General features: G+C 50.8%; 2 protein-coding genes across 3 annotated transcripts; one reads left to right on the top strand and one right to left on the bottom strand.

Annotated features, from left to right (window-relative positions):
• Positions 1-2,081: 2,081 nt before the first annotated feature.
• CST11 (cystatin 11) lies at positions 2,082-5,633 on the top strand. The gene is made up of 3 exons (XM_035303456.2): positions 2,082-2,374; positions 2,948-3,052; positions 5,456-5,633. The coding sequence occupies exons 1-3, from the start codon at positions 2,150-2,152 to the stop codon at positions 5,537-5,539; spliced, it is 414 nt and encodes a 137-aa protein (XP_035159347.1). The 5' UTR covers positions 2,082-2,149; the 3' UTR covers positions 5,540-5,633.
• A 3,678-nt stretch (positions 5,634-9,311) lies between these two features.
• On the bottom strand, positions 9,312-17,370 carry CSTL1 (cystatin like 1). 2 transcript variants are annotated; one of them, XM_035298490.3, is made up of 4 exons: positions 17,246-17,370; positions 16,562-16,815; positions 13,036-13,146; positions 9,312-12,297 (listed from the first exon to the last, which is right to left on the bottom strand). In XM_035298490.3, exons 2-4 carry the CDS (start codon positions 16,778-16,780, stop codon positions 12,214-12,216), a joined length of 414 nt encoding a protein of 137 aa, XP_035154381.1. In that variant the 5' UTR covers positions 16,781-16,815; positions 17,246-17,370; the 3' UTR covers positions 9,312-12,213. The 2 variants fall into 2 exon arrangements, with proteins under 2 accessions (XP_035154381.1, XP_035154382.1); XM_035298491.3 differs by having other exon boundaries at positions 17,267-17,370.
• Between the last annotated feature and the right edge of the window lie 2,831 nt (positions 17,371-20,201).

Here is a 20,201-nt window from a genome sequence, read left to right as displayed (position 1 = left end):
TCATAAGACCACTCCCACTGCAAGGAAGGCTGGGAAATGCAGTCTTTATTGCAGGCAGTCCCATTCGCAAACAGAAGTGCAGTTCTGTTACTGGGAGAATAAAATGGGCAGCCTCTGCCACAGGCTCTTAATTATAAGAGGAACCCCCTGAAAAGAGCATTGATAACCCCACTCCAGCCACTCAGGGAGCTCAGGGCAGAAGCCGAACAGAACTCACACTAGGCTCAACCGAGGCTCAGTTTCTCACCTTTTCCTCCTCGCCTTTGTGCCACCAGACAGATTGGGGCCGTCCTGGAAGTGCAGACAGGAGCCGAGACAGGGCCCTTCCACAGTGTTCACACTGCAGTGATGCCAGGACGTGCACTCCACTGCACTCCAAGGAGTGAACCCTGAGCTCCATATGTTTTGGGAGTGTGTGTGTGTGTGTGTGTGTGTACTGTGTGTGTTTCAGTGTCAGTGTATGTACATGTGGGTGTGTGTGTTATGTGTCTGTGTGTTTTAGTGTGAGTGTGGGTATATATGTGCAGGTATGTGTCTGTGTGTGTGTTGTGTGTCTGTTTCAGTGTGACTGTGGTTGTGTACATGTAGGTGTAGTGTGTGTGTTTTAGTGTCAGTGTGTTTGTGTATGTGTAGGTGTGTGTGTCTGTGTGTTTCAGTGTGTGTGGTTGTGTATGGGTAGGTGCGTGTGTCTGTGTGTGTCTGTGTGTTTCAGTGTGTGTGGTTGTGTATGGGTAGGTGCGTGTGTCTATGTGTGTGTGTCAGTGTGAGTGTGGTTGTGTACATGTAGGTGTGTAGTGTGTCTGTGTGTTTCAGTGTGAGCGTGGTTGTGTCTGTGCAGGTGTGTGTGTTGTGTGTCTTTGCTTCAGTGTGAGTGTGGTTGTGTACATGTAGTTGTAGTGTGTGTTTCAGTGTGTGTGATTGTGTATGTGTAGGTGTCTGTGTGAAAGTGTGTGTTTCAGTGTGACTGTGGTTGTGTATGTGTAGATGTGTGTGTCTGTGTGTTGTGTGTCTATGTTTCCGTGTGTGAGTGTGACTGTGTGTGTAGGTATGTGCATGTGTTGCATGTCTGTGTGTTCGGGTGTGAGTGTGGCTATGTGGCACGTGTGTCTGTGAGAAGAGGCTGTGCAGGGGTGTCAGGAAAGAGGCCCTGGCTTCCTGGTTCCTGGCCTCCCCTGGAGGCACATGACGGGGACTCACAGCCCTTGGGTCCAGTCAGGGCTCCTCCCTGGGTTCCCACACAGGAGCCATCACTGCCAATTTTTATATCACATTTTCCAAAATGACATCATTTCAGGCCTCCTAGGAGTCTAACATAACCGCGCCGAGCCAACACCTGCACTCTGTGTGCCATGGGATAGGAGTGCCAGCCTCTGCCCCCAATGGCTTCTTGCTTCTCTACCTGGCTGCCAAGCCCGGACACTCCCATCGGTCCCCAGGATGGGACCCTTGGGAGACTAGAACGTCCAGCCAGGTAGCTCCCTGTGTCTCACACCTGAAGCTTTCTCCCCACTGCCCTCTCCTCCAAAACATCCATGCCCCGCCGAGGCCACTCCAGGACTTGGCAGCACTGGGGAATTACTGGGTCAGAGTTGACTCCCTCTCACTTCACACTGTTCTGCAGGGTGCCCCTGCTCCTTGGTCCTCTAAGGGAGAGGATCTTTCAGAACTCATCTTCAGGAGCCGGGCTGGGGTATAGCGGCTTCCAGCGCAGGCAGCCCCTCCCACAGTGCCTGTCCCCTACTGCCCACCTGCTCGTGCTTCGGTGCTGGCATGCAGTCTCCCCGTGTCTCCAGCAGTTACCATCCCTCGGGACTCCCAGGAGCTCTGGCCTGGCTTCCACCAAGACAGTGCTGAGTCCACGGAGCCTGTGTGTTGCTGGGGTAGCAGCCCCAAAGAGAAAATGTGTGTGTTAGTATGTGTGAGTTAGCATGTGTGTGTGTGACACGAGCTTATGCAAAACCCATTGCGCAGTCTCTTGCTTCTCTCCTCTCCAGTTCAGCTGCTGAGGAAGGAGGAGGAGAGAGGAGAGCTGTGGGTGTCCACCACAGCTACTCTTAAATCCTGCCAGGGCAGGGAGTGTCAGTGTGGTTCGTCTGGTCCCTGAGGGGTGCAGAGAGGACTCTTTCTGTTCCTTTGCAGCTGAGGGGCGATGGCCGAGCTCTGGCAGGCCCTGCGGCTCTGGCTGTCCATACTGTTGACTCTGATGACCCTCACCTACCAAGCAAGGAAGAAAACCTTCCTAAGTGTCCGAGAAGTGACCGCCATCGAGAACTATGCAAAGGACAGCTTGCAGTGGGTCACCGACCAGTATAACAGGGAAAGTGACGACAAGTACCACTTCAGGATCTTCCGAGTCCTGAAAATCCAGAAGCGGGTGAGTGTACGACTTCCTGCCTTTCCGCAGGCCTGTGATGCCTACGTCGGGTGACCGCTGGGGTCAGGGAAAGTCCCACTCAAGGGAAATTCAGCCTTGCTTAGTTAGAAGTCAGCATTTTAACAGAAGCATAAATTCACTAGGGGGGAGGAAGTTAAGGCACTTACATGAAACCTGGGACCAGCGGTCCTCAGCACGTTACATCCCAAGGATAAAACCCGCCTGCCACTCACTTCTGTAAGTCGTGTTCTTGTGACCCAGCCATGCGCGTGTGTGTGCTTGTCTGCCACTGCTTACTGCTGCCATGCTCACGCTGAACTGAGTGGTTGCAACAGAGATGGCTCGGCCAACACCTAAAATGTTTGCCAGGCAGCTCTTCACGGGAGAAGCTTACAGACCCCTGGCCAGAACCACTCGCGTCACTTGCCTTATTCTAGGGGTGGATCTACCCATGGGAAAAGATCGTGTTTCTGATAGTTTCTGGTGAATTCTCTTTGAATGACAAAAACAATCACGAGTCAAAAAGAAAGGGGAGAGAGGAGCCCACTAATCACCACCACCTGCCACCCACAGGTCACTGACCACCTGGAGTATCACCTGAATGTGGAAATGCAGCGGACCACCTGCCAAAAGCCAGAGACTACGAACTGTGTCCCCCAGGAAGGGGAGCTTTACAAGGTACTGGGTAAAAGCACTTGGACTTAGATGGGAGTCCTTTTCAGTGAGGTTTTTCTGTGACTTTAGGAAGAATTAATTGGGATTTATTCAAGCTGGCTTAAAAACAATGCAGGGCTAACATCTCCTTTCCCAGAGAGGAAAAGCAAAGGAGGAGATGGCCAGGGTGCTGCTCCTTTGTTGCTGGAGGGACTGTGAGGAGGCTGAAAAGATCCAGAGATTGGAGTTGAGGTGGCCAAGCCGCAGGAGCACAGCCTGGGTGAAGGAAGCAGATAATTATTATTAGATGAGCAGCCGACGGGCAGGACCTGGCAGGTGCTCTGGCTGAATACCTGAGCGCCAGCATGACAAGGCCATGCAGGCATGGGCTCCTGTCTCTCTCGTTTCATCCAGTAGGAGAGGATGAGGAAACAAGTTCAGAAATGATCCGACGGGTGGGTGGGGGTGAGTGAGGGGGACAGATTGCACGCATGTGCTCTGCTGAGAAGCCACTGTCCCCGAAGGCAGCTCCAGCTCCCACAGGCTTTCTTCCCACCCTGCACCAGCCCATCCGTGGGATGGTAAGCAGACCCCAACCCACACCTCCACCACCGCAGCGTGCATAGGCAGAGTGGCCCCTGCATCCAAAGCGGCCTTGAAGATTGCCAATCCTACACTCCTCACAGATCTCTTGACTTTACCCAAATGAATGGACACAAGGATGCCTGGATGTCCCACTCTGCCTCACATGACCCTGGTCCATGCCTGACTTCTCAGTGCAGTCACTGAGCACCCCCTGTTGTTTACAAATGTGTCCCCATTTGGTTGATAAATTATATGGTCATCCTAGTTATAATGGCCTGGGTGTTCTCAATACAGAAATGTGTCCCGCCCTGGGCTCCCTCTGTGCTTTCTACATGTATAATTCTTCAAGCTCTAACAACCTAGACTTTTTGTTTTTTCCTGGTGAAGACTGTGAAATCTGCAAAAAGAATAACTGAAGATAACAGAAAAGTAAAATGAAAGACAATGTTTGGCTTGAGAGACTGAATTAGCGGAATGAGTATTCTGAATTTTATGTTAAAAGTAAACACTAAAGCCTAGCACCCCCACCCCAGGCTTTCAAATGAAGAGCAGGAAAACAAAATTACACTAAGGAATTATGATTAATAACAGGCAAAGTATGTTTAAAGTATATTTTTATTATGGGAGAAAAGCAACAAAGAAAAGAGAAATTTGGGGAGAAATAGAGATAAGTGAAGGAGAGAGATGATGTGATGGACAGATGGATAAGGAAATGAAGCAAAGGTACATGGACTGAGTGAGAGGAAGCAACGCCAGGAAGTAAAGATGGATGGGTGGATGGAAGGAGGAATGAACAGAAGAGTGAATGGAGCTGGACGAGGCGTGAGTGGAAGGATGGATGGATGGATGGATGGATGGATGGATGGAAGGAGGAATGAACGGAAGAGTGAATTGAGCTGGATGAGGCGTGAGTGGAAGGATGGAAGGATGGATGGATGGATGGATGGATGGATGGATGGATGGATGGATGGGTGGATGGGCGGATGGGTGGGCGGGTGGGTGGGCGGATGGATGGATGGATGGATGGGTGAATGGATGGATGGGTGGATGGATGGATGGATGGATGGATGGTGGGTGGGTGGATGGATGGGTGGATGGGTGGATGGGTGGGTGGGTGGAAGGGTGGATGGATGGATGGATGGGTAGATGGGTGGGTGGATGGATGGATGGATGGGTGGATGGGTGGGTGGATGGATGGATGGATGGATGGATGGTGGGTGGGTGGATGGGTGGGTGGATGGATGGATGGATGGGTGGGTGGGTGGATGGATGGGTGGATGGGTGGATGGATGGGTGGATGGATGGATGGATGGATGGATGGATGGGTGGATGCGTGGACGGATGGGTAAATGGATGCATGCGTGGATGGATAGAAGGATAAATGGGTGGACAAATGGATGCATGGACATATGAGTAGATGAACGGAGGAATAGATAGATGATTGGAAGAATGGATGGATCAATAAATGGAGCCAAGAGAGGTCAAGTAAGGGAAGAAGGGAAGTTAAAAAAATGAGTACAGACGAGAGGGGAAAAGAATCCACAGTACCCATGGTGAGTACGGGCTGTGCAGACACTTGGATCCACAGTACCCATGGTGGCTACGGGCTGCGCAGACTCTTTCTTTCTAAATATCTGGTTTGATATTTATTTTTATTTCAGTCACTTGAAAGTTACATTGCTGGGATCATTCCAGAAAAGGTCCTTCTATTTGTGGTCGGATAGGATTGTAGGGTGGAGAGACGGTGACCTTTTCTCCATCTTCACGTTTTATGCTCTCTTCCTTCTCCTCTTAAATCTCGCCTTGCATCTTTTAAAATGTGGCCTTTGTTTCTCGTTTCAGAAAGTCAACTGCTCCTTCTCTGTGTTTGCTATCCCCTGGGTTGAACAGTACAAACTTTTGAACAGAAGCTGCAGCAGTGACTAGGTGTCCTGGAGCACACGCCCGAGGCCACTGCATGTGAGAGAATCCTGCCATGAGCAACAATCCTTAACATAGGCAATAAATGTTCGTCAACATATTCTCTCAAGATTGTGATTCCACTTTTGTTTCTTTATCCTTTTATCCAAATTCTTCAGCTCATAGTAATAATCTGGAGGTCTGCTGGGCTGGGGTGGTTTTAGGGTCCACATGAGGTGACCTGAGTCATTTCTGGCCTCATCGCCTCTATCTTCATGATAGCAGAACTTCAATTTCATGATCATATCAGGTAAGATTTTAAGACTCTTTAGATTTTAAAATAGTACGGAGAAAATGAGAAACAGAATAGGGAGAGGGAAGAAGCCCAAGGCAACTGAACAGCCAAGAGATATTTGCAAGTAGGGCCTGGGATGGCTCCACTGAGGGGCCCAATGAAGATCACCCTTTCCTTCCCTAAAGGGTGAAACAAGAAGAAATCATACAAAGAACTAAGAAAGACAAGGCCTTTGCTGCTGATACAATCACCAGGTTGAGAGACGTGCTTTATTTCTGCAGGCAAGTGCACTTTCTAACTGCAAACTCTAGAAGCAGACTCCTGCCCCTCGCACGAGCCACACTGGACCAAACCAGGTCTGTCCATGAACAAGTTCCTCTCCTGGGGGAGCAAAGGAAAATATGTGCCCCGTGTGAAGGAGGCAGACCTGGTGACAATGCCCAGTTCATTCTTCCCAAGCAGACCAGCCAGATTAATCCCAGCAGAAGAGGAAATCCCGAGGACAGGGAGAAGCCAGGAGTGCTCTGTTCAGGGGGCTTTCTCTCGAAGGGGGCACAGCAACCATGGGAGGAAGTAGCCCCCCAACTCCACAGCCTGATTCAAGATCTTAAATGATGTTGCCAGGCTCACCCCACTCTTCTTCTTCCTCCACGTAGTCTCAGGGAGGCTGCCAGCAGCTCAATGGATCAGGTGTGTCCTCATTCACATCCAGTAAGAAAGGGAGGACGTCTTGTTCCCAGGAGCTCAAACAAAAGCCCTGGGTTTAATAACACGGGAGAGGTCTTCTAGGGACACATAGCCAACACACACACACACACACACACACCACACGCCACACACCACACACCACACACGCACACACCACACACACCACACATACCACACACACCACCTACACACCACACCCCCTACACACACCACACACACCCCACACCACACATCCCCCACACACACACCACACACACCACACACCACACACACGACACACCACACACACACACCACACCCCACACACACCACACACCCCACACACCACACACTACACACACACACCACACACACACCACACACACACCACACACACACACCACACACACCACACACACACACACCACACATACCCCCCACACACACCACACACCACACACACACCACACATTCCCCCCACACACACCACACACCCCCCACACACACCACACCCCACACACACACCACACACACCACACATCCCCCCACACACACACCACACACCCCCCCCACACACACCACACATCCCCCCACACACACCACACACACCCCCCCACACACACCACACACACACACCACACACACACCACACACACATCACACACACCACACACACATCACACACACCACACACACACCACACACACACACCACACACCACACACACACACACACACCACACACCACACACACACACACACCACACACACCACACACACACACACACACACACACCACACCACACACCACACACACACACCATCCATCTCTCTGTGGGGAGAGGGAGTTGGGGCAGTTATCCAAAAGTTCCAGTCAGTGTTGGCTCTGAGGGGACAGGGATTCTCTAGTACTGCTGGCCTGTGTCAGCTCCAGGGCAGAGTAAGCAACAGAGACGGTGCACAGATAAAGGGGTACAGAGGCTGGCATCTGGAAGCCGAGCTGGCACGCACAGAAAGTATGAGACCTGAGAGATCTCTAGGCAGAGCACCGACAGGAGAGCTCTTTCGTGTGTGAACTGTGAGCCGAGATGCACGGCAGCCACGCCCACTCTCCCCGAGGTGGTGTGACTTTGAAACAATAAATCGTATTTTTTTTTGGCTTTTACTCTCCTTCCTGAAGTGCTGGAGCGTCTTGTTTCAGGCGAGGCCCAGGTGGGGTTTCCCTCTGCCAGCCTCCGGGGGTGATGCTAACCTGCAATGTCTTCACCTTTAACTGAGAAAAACAGCACCTGCTCCCTGAGGCAGCTGTAAAGACTGATGATGTTCATGCATATAAACTGCTTACCACAGTGCCTAGCACGAAGCAGGCATTCAAATAAATATCAACCATTAGCAGCAATGCTGGGAGTGGCGGTGGTGACAGTTTAATACCAGTCAACATTCAACGCTTTTCTGATGGTTTTGGCTGCGGTGCCCCTAGGGCAGTCACGGTTATTCTTGGGGAGATGAAAACGCGAAGGTGGAACATTTGTGCCATTAATCTCCTGGATTTCTCAGCCAATATTGTGGGGGCTTCCTTTGAAGTTTTTTTAAAAAATTAATATATATTCACAGGAAATTCCAAGGTGGTACCGAGAAATCCCCCGTGTCCTTCCTCTAGTTTCCCCTAATGGTTACATCTTATCATGACAGAGAAATATCACAACCAGGAAGCCAGCACTGGTACTCTGTGTGTGTGCACATGTGTGTGTCCACGTGCCATGTAGTCACATGTGAACAATTGTGTAAGCAGCACCACACTCAACAGCTGGCCCTGCTCCATCGCCAGAGGGCTCTGCTGGGCTGCCTCCCTCTACTCAGCCAGGGCCTGGGTGCCCACCCCTGTCCCGATGCTGGCTCAGGCCGACCCTTCCTGTTTGCCAGTTATGAAAGCAAGGTGGGTGGGGGTGGGGTGGGAGAGCTCGGTTTAAAAAATTCAAAGTAACACCATAAAGTTTAGTCAAACATTATAAAAAGAACAGAGTGTCGATGAAATTGTGTTTAAAAAGATAGAGACACACATTGGGTACAGTGTGCACTGCTCAGGTGAGGGGATGCCCCAAAATCTCAGAAATCACCACCAAAGAATTTATCCATGCAACCAAATGGCACCTGCTCCCTCGAAACCTATTGAAATAAAATAATAATAACAAAAACAATAAGAGGTGACTGTCTAAAGTTGGAAAGTAAAAAAAAAAAAGGTAGAAATAGAACAATTAGACCATTTAAATAGAAGATATTAAAAAGTAAGAACTTCGGGGTTAAACAAGATTTAAATCAATATGTAAGTAACATTAGAAAAGCAAATTAGGTAAAAAAACCAAACAATGTTTGAAAGTCTTGAGCAAAAATTAGCTAAAGGCTGAACATAGGCACATCCTATTACCCACTAACTCTTAGGCATATGTCCAAGAGAAACACACGTGTGTGTCCAGGCACAGTGACTCACACCTGTAATCCCAGCACTTTGGAAGGTCAAGGTGGGTGCATCACATGAGGTCAAGAGTTCGAGACCAGCCTGGACAACATGGTGAAACCCCATCTCTACTAAAAATACAAAATATTAGCTGGGCATGGTGGTGAGTGCCTGTAATCCCAGCTACTCAGGAGGCTGAGGCAGGAGAATAGCATGAACCCAGGAGATGGAGGCTGCAGTGAGCCAAGATTGCACCACTGCACTCCAGCTTGGGCAACAAGAGCCAAACTATGTCTCAAAAAGAAGAAAAGAACAGAAACAAAATATATGCATGTGTCCGCCATTAGACAAATACACACATTCTTGTTAGCAGCCATTGTTCTTAGAAGCTAAAAACTACCCAAAAGTACATTATCCGTACAACAGGTAAACTGTGGTATATTTACACAATGGAATTCTATACAATCATGAAAGTGAACTATGACTGCACACGACAACACAGATGTATTGAAGGCAAGAAGCCAGAAACAAAGGAACACAGACTGCATGGCTCCGTTTCTAAAAATGCCACCTACAAGCTGTGTGACGCTAGGAGGTTAGACTCTGGACGGAGGCTGGCTTTGGAGGCTCTTCATCTACAAAGTGGAGGAAAAGTTGCCACTTCGTAGGGTGGTCACGACGATCGAATGGGGCAGTGTGGGCAGCAGGCCACTGTTGGTCACCCGGTCACCCCTCAGTTCGCTTAGATTTGCAGGACGGAGTGCTTTCTGGCCTTTTTGTTTCTGTGATGTTTGCGGGGAAGTTGTGTTGGGTTTTTGTACAGGAATTTCACCTCCTCTAACTGTCTTCAGCTTCTCCGCTCCCTCAGGCCTTGCTGGCAGGTTTGAGGTTCTTGCTCTGTGTTTATTCTTTCCCTTCAGCAATCAATACTCCCTGAAGTTGCCATTATGACCCACTGGTGGCACTGGTGCCCGGGAAGAGGCCGAATGGTCAAGTGGTACACTGGGTACACTGTCAGCCGTTATCTGTGCCCCATTTCTGGTCTAGCATGCACCTTCCCTCTATGTGTATGTGTGACGGAATCTCTCACTCTGTCGCCTGGGCTGGAGTACAATGGTGTGATCTTGGCTCACTGCAACCTCCACCTCCTGGGTTCAAGCAATTCTTCTGCCTCAGCCTCCTGAGTAGCTGGGATTACAGGCACCTGCCACCATACCCAGCTAATTTTTTTGTTTTATTAGTAGAGATGAGGTTTCACTGTGTTGGCTAGGCTGGTCTCAAACTCCCGACCTCATGATCTGCCCGCCTTGGCCGCCCAAAGTGCTGGGATTACAGGCGTGAGGCACCACGCCCTGTAGATGCACCTTCTCTAATCAACTAACAACCAGAGAAGGGGAGAAAGCATAGGTCTTGTTTTGCCAGTCACGTGAACATGGGAGGCTCAATGACTTAGTGTGCAGAAAAGAGCTCACACAGCCCACCTGAAGTGCCATCCTTAGAAAGGCTGCTTGCAATCCTGGCCATGGCTGGAGTTTAGGAACCTGGATGGTCAACAGCTCCCTACAGTGATGGAAAACATTTCCTACATGTAAGAGATCCTCAGTGTCTCTACACTGTCTGTATAGCAGTGAGGTTGTTGAACCCCTGCTCTCCTCTGGGAATCTGGAATTTCAGCATGTGCCAGGCAGAGGCTGCCTTCGTGACCAGCCGCCAATAAAAACCCTGGCTGCCGAGTCTTAATGAGCTGCCTTGTGAGACATACTGTCACAGCTCACTTCTGGGGGCACTGAGCGTGCTCTGTGTGACCGCACTGGGAGAGGACTTCGGAAGCTCCCGCCTGGTTTTCTCTGGACCTGGCCCCATGCACCTTTTGCCTTTGCTGGTTTCACCCTGTGTCCCATTGCTGTCATATCAGAGCCGTGGGAATGACTCCAGGCTGAGTCCTGTGAGTCCTCTAGTGAGTCACTCCGTGTGCATTTTGTCTTGGGAATCTCAGACACACTCACAAAAATGTGTGTGAGTCACAGTGTTGTGTGTGTGCTGGGAAGAAATAGGGCTCCCCACACTAGGTCAAAGCTCAGGGACATGCTAAATTCAGAAAAGCCATAGAGAGGTGGGGTGACGGCGAAAGAATGATGTTTCCCCAAAGATCATCGACATTCTATCTGGATTGCACCAGCTGGGTGGGAGCGGTGGCTCACGCCTGGAATCCCCAGCACTTTGTGAGACTGAGACAGGACGATCACTGAGGCCCAGGCGTCCGTGACCAGCCCAGGCAACATAAGATGTTGTCTCTATGAAAAAAGTGTTTAAAAAAGTTAGCTGGGGCCCGGCACGGTGGCTGACGCCTGTAATCCCAGCACTTTGGGAGGCCGAGGTGGGTGGATCACGAAGTCAAGGGATCGAGACCACCCTGGCCAATATAGTGAAACCCTGTCTCTACTAAAAGTACAAAAAATTAGCTGGGCACGGTGGTGCATACCTGTAATCCCAGCTACTCGGGAGGCTGAAGCAGGAGAATTGCTTGAAACTGGAAAACGGAAGTTGCAGTGAGCCAGGATCGCACAACTGTACTCCAGCCTGGCGACAGAGTGAGACTCTGTCTCAAAAAAAAAAAAAAAAAAAGTTAGCTGGACATAGCGGTGTGTGCCTGTAATCCCAGCTACTCGGGAGGCTTAGGTGGGAGGATCACTTGAGCCCGGGAAGTCGAGCTGTGATTCAGTGAGCTGTGATCGCACTACTGCTCTGCAGCCTGGGCAACAGAGTGAGATTCTGTCTCAAAAAAAAAAAGAAAAGAAAAGAAGAAAAGATTGCACCAGTCCTCGAAGGCCACTGAATGTGTGTGACATGTGTGAGTGTGCATGTGTATGACGTGTGAGTGGGTGCGTGGGCAGGTGGGTGAGCGTTAAAGTGGGTGTGCATGTGTGTGAGTGGTGAGCGTGGGAGGGTGTCGTGTGAGCATTGTGTGTGTGTGCCAGTGAGTGTGCATGTGTGTGACATGTGTGGGTGCGTGGGCAGGTGGGTGAACGTTAAAGTGGGTGTGCATGTGTGTGAGTGGTGAGTGTGGGAGGGTGTCGTGAGAGCATTGTGTGTGTGTAGGTTGTGAAGGTAAGCGTGTGTGTGTGCACGTGTGTTTGTGTACGCGTGTGTGTATGTGCCTGTGTAATGAGACCCCAACAGCGAGATTAGGGTCCTTTACAGTTTAATAAGAGCCAGTACACAAGCCAGTCGTCTGGGCCCTCATCCAAGGTCTCTGCCCGCATGCTCAGGCCTCCACACAGGAATTGTTCCAGAGCTGGAAATAGTTTATCCAGGGCACGGTGTAGATCAAAGACTCGCAAATTAAACTCTGCAGAAGAAGAAAGAAAACAGACTTTGGAGGGAGTATTTCTCAAAGGGGAGCAGCAGGCGCCTGCTCCTCGGGTCTGTCCCTGTGGCTGCTCACGAACCCCATGAGCAGACAGGCGAGCTGCCCACAGTCAAGGATAGAAGCAGAGGGGAGGGCTGGCCAGGAACAGGAATGTCACCCTGCCTTCCCCCTACCCAGCCACTTGGGAGCCACAGCAGAGGCACCCGGAACCTGCGGCCTGGCAGGACCCTGCGATTCGGGCCATGCAGGCCAGCAAGGCACAATGGCATCCTCCCCTCCTCCACACCTCCCCAGGCATGGGGGAGACACTTGTATCTGCCAGCTTTCAAGCGGTGCCACCAAGGAACCAGGAGAAACAAAAGGGAACACGGAGGGAATTGTACAATGCTTAGAGACCTGGAGAGGGAGAGAGAAGACAGAAGAGGGACCCCAAGGCAAGGGAAACACTGCTTTCACGCAGAGGGTCTAGGGAGTGGGCCAGGCTGCAGAAGGGTGCAGGCGACCAGAGGCCTGGGTGCAGGGCTGTGCCAGCCCAAATACAAAGCCTCTCTACTTCCCCCAGGTGCCTCAGGAGGTGCTGGCAGCCCCAGGGCTGAGCTCCAGGGCTGGGCCCCAGCTGGCCCCAATCCACACAAGTGGAAAAACTGCCAGCTTCTAGTCAGTGCTTTTTGAAATGTTTGCTTCCCAAGTCCCTTCAGGAGGACTCCCACTACACACCTTTCTCAGCTTCTTGCTTTGCAGGGGGCAGGAAGAACTGCTGCTGTCATTCCTCTTGCATTTGGTCCGGCCAATCTTCACAGTGACGATATACTCCACTCCTGTCGTCAGCTGCGAGAAGCATTTGTGCCATTAGTGTGGACTCCAAGCCCCAGTGGCTGACCCCTCCTGGAGAAGCTGGGACTGAGCGTAAACCCCCAGAGCCACAGTCGGTGTCCCAGAGCTTACCCACCAAACCATGGCTGCCTTCTCCCTACTTCTGGATGGAAGGAGGGCAACGGCAGCCAAAGCCCCTGGTCATAGGTTGGCTTTGCCGTGGCAGCCCCACAGGCAGCTTCTTACCTCCCTCCCTTCCATCCTCAGGACAGAAGAGGTGACATCAACCTGGGTTCCTGGCCACCACAGGCCACTCCCGGCCTGGCACACGTGACCCTCATAATACAACAGAGCCAGCATCTTGTCCCCACCCTCCCGGTCCCTTCTGCCACTTCCTCTCTCCCTGCTATCCTTCCTGACCAACCTAGCGGAAGGGAATCAAATTGATCTGGGGCACCCATTTTCCATTTACTGACTGACCCTGAGCAAGTGACTCAGCACCCTCAGCCTTTTCCCTTACAAAGCACAAGTCACAATTGCGCCTCCTGGAGGAGTTGTTGCGTGGGCTAAATGGAAGCATGCATTTCCCTTAATGCACAAAATAAACTTTAAATATTTTCATAATTATAGATTATTAAATGTTTTAGCAAAGGGTCTGCAGCATTACTCTGAAGCAGATTCGGGGTCAGGAGAGCAACAGGACACCATATCTGGCTTTACCCACTGCAGACTCTGTCACCTTGGGGGAGTCCCTCCACTTTCCTGAGTCTCAGTTTCCTCACCTAGGAGAGAGAAGATTAATGCGTCTCCTCCTAGCGTATACAGAAGTGAAGCAAAGGGGTGTGGTGGGTACACGAGCCGCGGAGAACACATACCAGGGCTCCCCCCATGGCCCTTTCACTTGTGATCAAGTATGAGGTTATGAAGCCTACAGGGGGTGGAGCCTGGAAAGCCTTGTGCAGGGAGGTCCTACACCCAGAAGGGAGACTCTTAACAGACAGTTTGGGGGTTACTGTTCCCTGTCAGGTTCTGAGCTGGATTCCCTGAGTAGATGTGTGGATGAGACGATCTTCACCGGTGCAGGAGAAGCTCTCGGAGGCCCCCTGCTGCCTTGCCCTGTCACTGGTCAAGCCCAATGAGAGGGCTTGCTGGTCTCTGGGGTGGTGACTGAGGCAGAGAGTGCCCCACACTGCTCCTAGGAAGATGACACCCTTAGCAAATGCCAGGACAGGGCAGCTGGGGCACTAGGCCTGAGAGCAGTACCAGGCTCCCAGCACCCCAGCACACAGGGAACGTCCATGCATGGGCATTTGGGGTTTGTCCAGGCACGGTCACGCTAACCTTCTGCACTCTGCTCAGAATGTAAGGAAAAAACGAAAACACCCATCATCAATGTAACTGACGTTCCAGTGTGAGAAGTGTTGTTTGTTCGTTATTAGACCTGTCTGCTCGAGAATGACGGGAGTGGTCGTAATCACAGCAAGGATTTTTACAAGTGTTATAAATGGTGGCACTGTGCTAAACACGTCCCTCCTATTCTGAGCTGCCTCGCAGGGGGAGAAACTGAGGCCTGGGGAGTCTGGATGTCACTTGACCAAGAGCCTCAACTGGGAGCTGGGTGTGAAGCGCTGAGACACACTTGGCAGCCCTCCAAGCGTGCTCTTGTCCCCTCTGTGAGGTGTCAGGACAGACACAGTCATCCTCTGGGTGTGGGGGTGCCCGGAGGCCCATGCCAAGATCACCCAGTGACCAGGAAGCACGCCTGCTCTGTCTGCTTATCAATGGGAATCACATCCAGTGCTTACTTATTCTTTAACAGCTCACTTAGAGGAAGTAGATCGATTTCTCAAGACAAGCCTCCTTGGGGTCTCCACCAATCCAGAAAGCAGAGAAAGCACCAAATGGGCAACATCGCCATCTTGTGGTGGAAGTGCCTCAGTGAGCCAGCCCGTCTGCACGGGGACGAGGACTTCCACCTACCGGACGCGTCCTCCGCACCCTGCCCTCCTGCCTGTGGGTTCTCAGGGTTCCTTACTCTCTGGCCAGAGAGCTTTCCCCTAGCCAGTTGTGTTTTCCCAAACCCAGCTAATTGAACTAGGACGAAGTATTGCTACCCTGACTTCTGCCGCCGGCCCTCCGTGCTTCAGAGCTCCACATCTCTGCATTCAAACAATGCATCACAATATTCAGGAAAAAGCAAAATGTATGGTTGCCTATGGAACATTGTTTTCTTGTAACTATTCCCTCAGCAGTACAGTATAATAATGATCTCATAGCATTTACCACTATGAGTATAATTATAAATTACTCTGCAGATGACTGACCACGTGTGGGAAGGTGTGCATGGGTTATGTGGAAACACGACTGCATTTTACATAAGAAACTTGAGAACCCGTGGATGTGGGCGTCCTGAGGGGTCCCGGATCCAATTCCTCGTGGACACCAAGGATGACTGTATAATTTACTCTCTGGCCTTGAGGAAATGTTGGACCAATAAGAGTGGCTCCCAAACAACTTTTCTTTCTTCTATGACCCTTCACTCGATATATTTCAGAGAAATTTGATGTGTAAGACAGAGGCGGGGTGATCTTGCTGAACCCTATCTCTCACATCCCCTCCACTCCCAAAATAAATCCTCTGTGCAATTTTAAGTTCACACAACACAGAAAACCCAGTCTTGAATTTTACAACCCAGGACACTGAAAAAATATTGGGGGCTACAGGCCTACAGAGAACATTTGAGTTTTACCAAATGAGAACTTTAAAGGGGGCAACTTCATCCTTGCTGTCACTCTGGCAGGGTCAGATATCAGAATGAAAGGAAGTTCTTCCCGAGGAAGAGGAGCTGGCCGGGCGTGGTGGGTCATGTATGTAATCTCAGCACTTTGGGAGGCTGAGGTGGGCGGTCACCTGAGGTCAACAGTTCGAGACCAGCCTGGCTAACATGGTGAAACCCTGTTTCTATTAAAGATGCAAAAACTAGCCAGGTGTGGTGCCGTGCGCCTATAATCCCAGCTAATCGGAAGCCTGAGGCGGGAGAATCACCTGAACCTGGGAGGCAGAGGTTGCAGTGAGCTGAGATTATGCCATTGCACTCCAGCCTGGGTAACGTGAGCAAAAAAAAAAAAAAAAAGAAAGAAAAGAAAGAAAGAAAAGAAAAAGGGTTAAATCCTCAGAGAACATTTTTGTTTCTAAGTGTAATGGAGTTAGAGTTCACGCCAGTCCTTAGACACGCATTTTGGGAGTATGGCTAAGGACGTTCTGGGGTCTGAGAATTGCTCTCAGTGGGCCCTCTGCAAGTGAAGCTGCTCCCCACTTGGGGCCTGGCAGAGAACGTGCTCGGTTCTCTCGGGAGTCACCCCAGAATCCTCACATGTCTGAATGGGCAACAATGGGGCCTGCTGACACCTGGGGAGAGCAAGGTACGAACCTGCATCTGACTTCGGATTAGCTTCTGGACTCGGTATGAGTAGGTGTCGTTGCTGGCGTTGTTGTAGGACTGAATGAAGAAGGTGAGCGTTGAATTCATGTTTTTCTTGCTCATGGGCTTCTCCTGGAAGCCCTCCCACCTTTGGAAGTGACCCAGCTTGGCGGACAGGACCAGGGCACTCAGCAGCAGTAAGGGCTTTCTCCAGCGTCCGGTCCCCATGTCTATTGCCTCAGAAACCTCCTGCCCAGCTGCACCTACCAGGGTGGGGTGGTGCCAGGCAGGAGCTCACTCGCTCTCCCACAGCCACCCTCACCAACACAGGCTTTCCTGGGTGGCAGGCTGCCTGCATTTAAACAGAGATTCAGACCCAAACCTTGTCACTGGCTTTCCAGCCAGTTCACTTTCTACCCATTCACACCACCCATTCCGTTCTTCGGTGATCTAGGCAAGCGAAATTTTTCAACACCCGCCAAGGCATGCAGAGCCCCTCTCCCTGTCTTCACAGGCCACAGGGCAGAAGGCCCCCAGAATAGCTCCTACAGTGCTCTGCAGTAAGAGCTGGGGTGGCGGAGAGAGAAGCATCACTTCCCGGAAGGGAGGAGGCCTTATGAAGAAGGTAATATCTGAGCTGAGATATCAAGAAGCAGTGATAAGGAGCATGGGTGGTACATTCTTCTTTCCTACCTTGGGGTCCAGCTGTCTTACCAGGCTGTCACCTGTTCCTGGCTCTTCCTTTAGAGACTCGTTCTGCCACGCGCCTGCCACAGCTTCTGCCTGTAGGATCCCAGCATACCTACAGGCCCTGCACTGGCCTTCCCTATCTTGTTGTGACCCTAGTGGAGCTTTGTGAGGTAATCACAGCCTCCCTATGAGGGAGGAATAAACTGTGAGCCCCATTTAGAAATTATTCTGCAGGCCCCTGAAGATTAGGTGTCACCTGCCCTCCAAAACCAGTAAGTGCCCTATTTTTAAAACATTTTTGGCTGGGCACAGAGACACACCTGTAATGCACTTTGGGAGGCTGAGGTGGGTGGATCACCTGAGGTCAGGAGTTTGAGTCTAACCTGGCCAACATGGTGAAACCCCATCTCTACTAAAAATACAAAATTAGCCGGGCGCGGTGGTGCATGCCTATAATCCCAGCTACTTGGGAGGCTGAGGCAGGAGAATCACTTGAACCTGGGAGGTGGAGCCTGCAGTGAGCCGAGATGGCGTGGCTGCACTCCAGCCTGGGTGACAGAGCAAGTCACTGTCTCAAAAAAAACAAACAAAAACCATTTGTTAAGGTGAGACCCTAAACGGAAGGCTACCAGAAAAAAAAATCAGCGGAGTAGTTGATGAAGTGTGAATGAAATCTGTTGTGCTAACGTCGATACTCTAGTCTTCACTTGGGGCAGTGGGATGAGAGGTATACGAGAATGCTTGATGCTATTTTTGCAACCTTTGCATAGGTCTGAAATCCTACCAAAATAAAAGTTAAAATATCCAAAACGAAACAAAGCATTGGTCTGTGAGAAGTAGCTTGCTAAGGAAGGGGGAGCAGGAGCCTTGGGACCCAACCGTCCTGGCTCAAGGCCTTTGCTGGGGACTCTGGGACAGTTACCTGATCTCCCTGGGCTGTGTTTCTTCATCTGTAATATGAGAATGGGGAGAAAGACTGCTCTTAGATTGTGGTAGAGACTAATGTAGGCAAAGAACCAGCTCCCAGGTCAGGTGTCGGGCGCGTAAAAACATCTTCTTCATGATTCTTCTGTGACTTTGAACCCACACTTAACCCATGGCCTGTCAGGTCCCCGCTGTCCTGGAAGCCAGGCCACCTCCCACCATGACAGGGTTGCTAGGACCTGTCACAACACCCTCCCTTGGCCCCAGAGCCTGCCTTGAGAGGGCTTGTCCAGCCGGTGGAGGTGATACGTTTGGAATTCCGTGAGCCTGAGCTGCCGAGGGCCACGTGCTGTAGAATAGATAATGAAGGATTCTGAGTGATCGGGAGGCTGCTCAGACCTGGGCCCTCTCAGCACGCCCTGTACAGGCCCCGGGATGCTCCCATCAGACTGAGGCCCTTAGAGAGGAAAAGTAATCTTGGGCGGGCTGTACTAGAATCCCCGTGGACATGGGGCTCAAAGCATAAACAGTAAATCTGCTTAGGAACTATGGGAGTTGGTTGTGTCCATAAAGAGGAAAATGAGTCACTGGTGATTTTAATTGAAGAAAAGGAAAATGTAGACCCTGGCTATGCCACAGAGGGAGATGCAGGGGCCCCAACAGGTCACACTGGCGTTCTTTAGCTTGTGATTCTGGTAAGTTCCATGAATAAATGGAAACAGAGAGCTGGATTAAAGCATGGAATAGGGGCTGAGCACAGTGGCTGATGCCTGGGAGGCCGAGGCTGGGAGGATAGTTTGAGCTCAGGAGTATCAGACCAGCCTGGGCAACGTGGTGAAATCTCGTCTCTATACAAAATACAAAGATTAGCCAGGCATGGTGGCACACACCTCTAGTCCCAGGAAGGCTCAGGAGGCTAAGGTAGGAGGATCTTCCGAGCCCAGGAGAGGTTGAGGCTGCAGTGAGCTGAAACTGCACCAAGCACTCCAGCCCCGGCGACAGAACAAAGGGGGATAGAGGACCTGGTTGTTGTCTCGTTACTGCTGTGAAATACGGGAAATGAAGGGCCTGAGTATCCCTGTGGAGCAAGAGTGAACTAGGAGTGCTGGCTGTGACAGATAGAAGCCCTGTTCTTGTCAATGCAAGAAGGGAGAAATATGAGCTCTGCTTAGACCACGGACTAAGCGGAAATTGGGGTCTGCCCATGCCCATGGAATAAGGGGCGTAGGAGAGAAGGATTGCAAAAGGGCATGAGAAAACTTCAGGTGATAAATATGTCTGTTTTATCAACTGTAGTGATGATCCCACAGATGCATATATATGACAAATCTCATCAAATTGAACACTTTAAATATGTGCAATTTGGCCATACGTGGTGGCTCACATCCCAACACTTTGGGAGGCCAAGGGGGGCAGATCACATGAGGCCAGGAGTTCGACACTTGCCTGGCCAAATGGTGAAACCCTGACTCTACTAAAAAACATAAAAATTAGCCAGGCAGTGCATGCCTATAGTCTTAGCAACTCTGGAGGCTGAGGTGAAAGGATCACTTGAGCCCGGGAGGTCTAGAATGCAGTGAGCTGTGACTGCCACTGCACTCCAGCCTCTGCAACAGAGTAAGACCCCATCTGAAAAAAAAAAAAGGAAGAAGAAAGAAAAAGAAAGAGGAAGTATTTTTTCCAGGTGTCCAGCAAACCAGGCCTCCTATCTCGTGAGGTGAACTTGGTAACAAGCCGCTACTGGACCAGGCATGATAGCAAGTGTGGGACTCCCGTTGGATCAACCCATGGCTGAATGCAGTGTGGGCGAGAGGGTGTATGTCCCACAGGAACCCTCTATGAGCTGCACAACTTCCTGGTCTGTCTGCTGATGACCAAGCTTGGGATTTCTCTATCAGTCCAGCTCCTGGGAGAAGCAGGAAATAAACAAGAAGAGCATGATGTGTTTTACCCCAGCAGGCTCTGCTTGCGTGGGCTGAGGAGGCTACAGACAGAGAGTTTCCTAGGTGCAGCTTTTCATCACTGCTTCACCAGT

The sequence above is a fragment of the Callithrix jacchus genome, chromosome 5, assembly GCF_049354715.1.
Source record: "Callithrix jacchus isolate 240 chromosome 5, calJac240_pri, whole genome shotgun sequence".
Taxonomy (NCBI): Eukaryota; Metazoa; Chordata; class Mammalia; order Primates; family Cebidae; genus Callithrix; species Callithrix jacchus.
The sequence above is the reverse complement of the archived record's forward strand: the minus strand, read 5'-3'. Positions and strand labels throughout refer to the sequence as shown.

What these genes read in the sequence shown, in the direction of transcription:
- CST11 (XM_035303456.2), top strand. Translation starts at nt 2,150, where the DNA reads ATGGCCGAGCTCTGGCAGGCCCTGCGGCTCTGGCTGTCCATACTGTTG. An exon ending in TCCTGAAAATCCAGAAGCGG is followed by an intron (nt 2,375 to 2,947) that starts GTGAGTGTACGA and finishes TGCCACCCACAG; the next exon opens with GTCACTGACCACCTGGAGTA. An exon ending in AGGAAGGGGAGCTTTACAAG is followed by an intron (nt 3,053 to 5,455) that starts GTACTGGGTAAA and finishes TTCTCGTTTCAG; the next exon opens with AAAGTCAACTGCTCCTTCTC.
- CSTL1 (XM_035298490.3), bottom strand. Translation starts at nt 16,780, where the DNA reads ATGGGGACCGGACGCTGGAGAAAGCCCTTACTGCTGCTGAGTGCCCTG. An exon ending in TAATCCGAAGTCAGATGCAG is followed by an intron (nt 13,147 to 16,561) that starts GTTCGTACCTTG and finishes TGCTTCTCGCAG; the next exon opens with CTGACGACAGGAGTGGAGTA. An exon ending in AAAGCAAGAAGCTGAGAAAG is followed by an intron (nt 12,298 to 13,035) that starts GTGTGTAGTGGG and finishes CTTCTTCTGCAG; the next exon opens with AGTTTAATTTGCGAGTCTTT.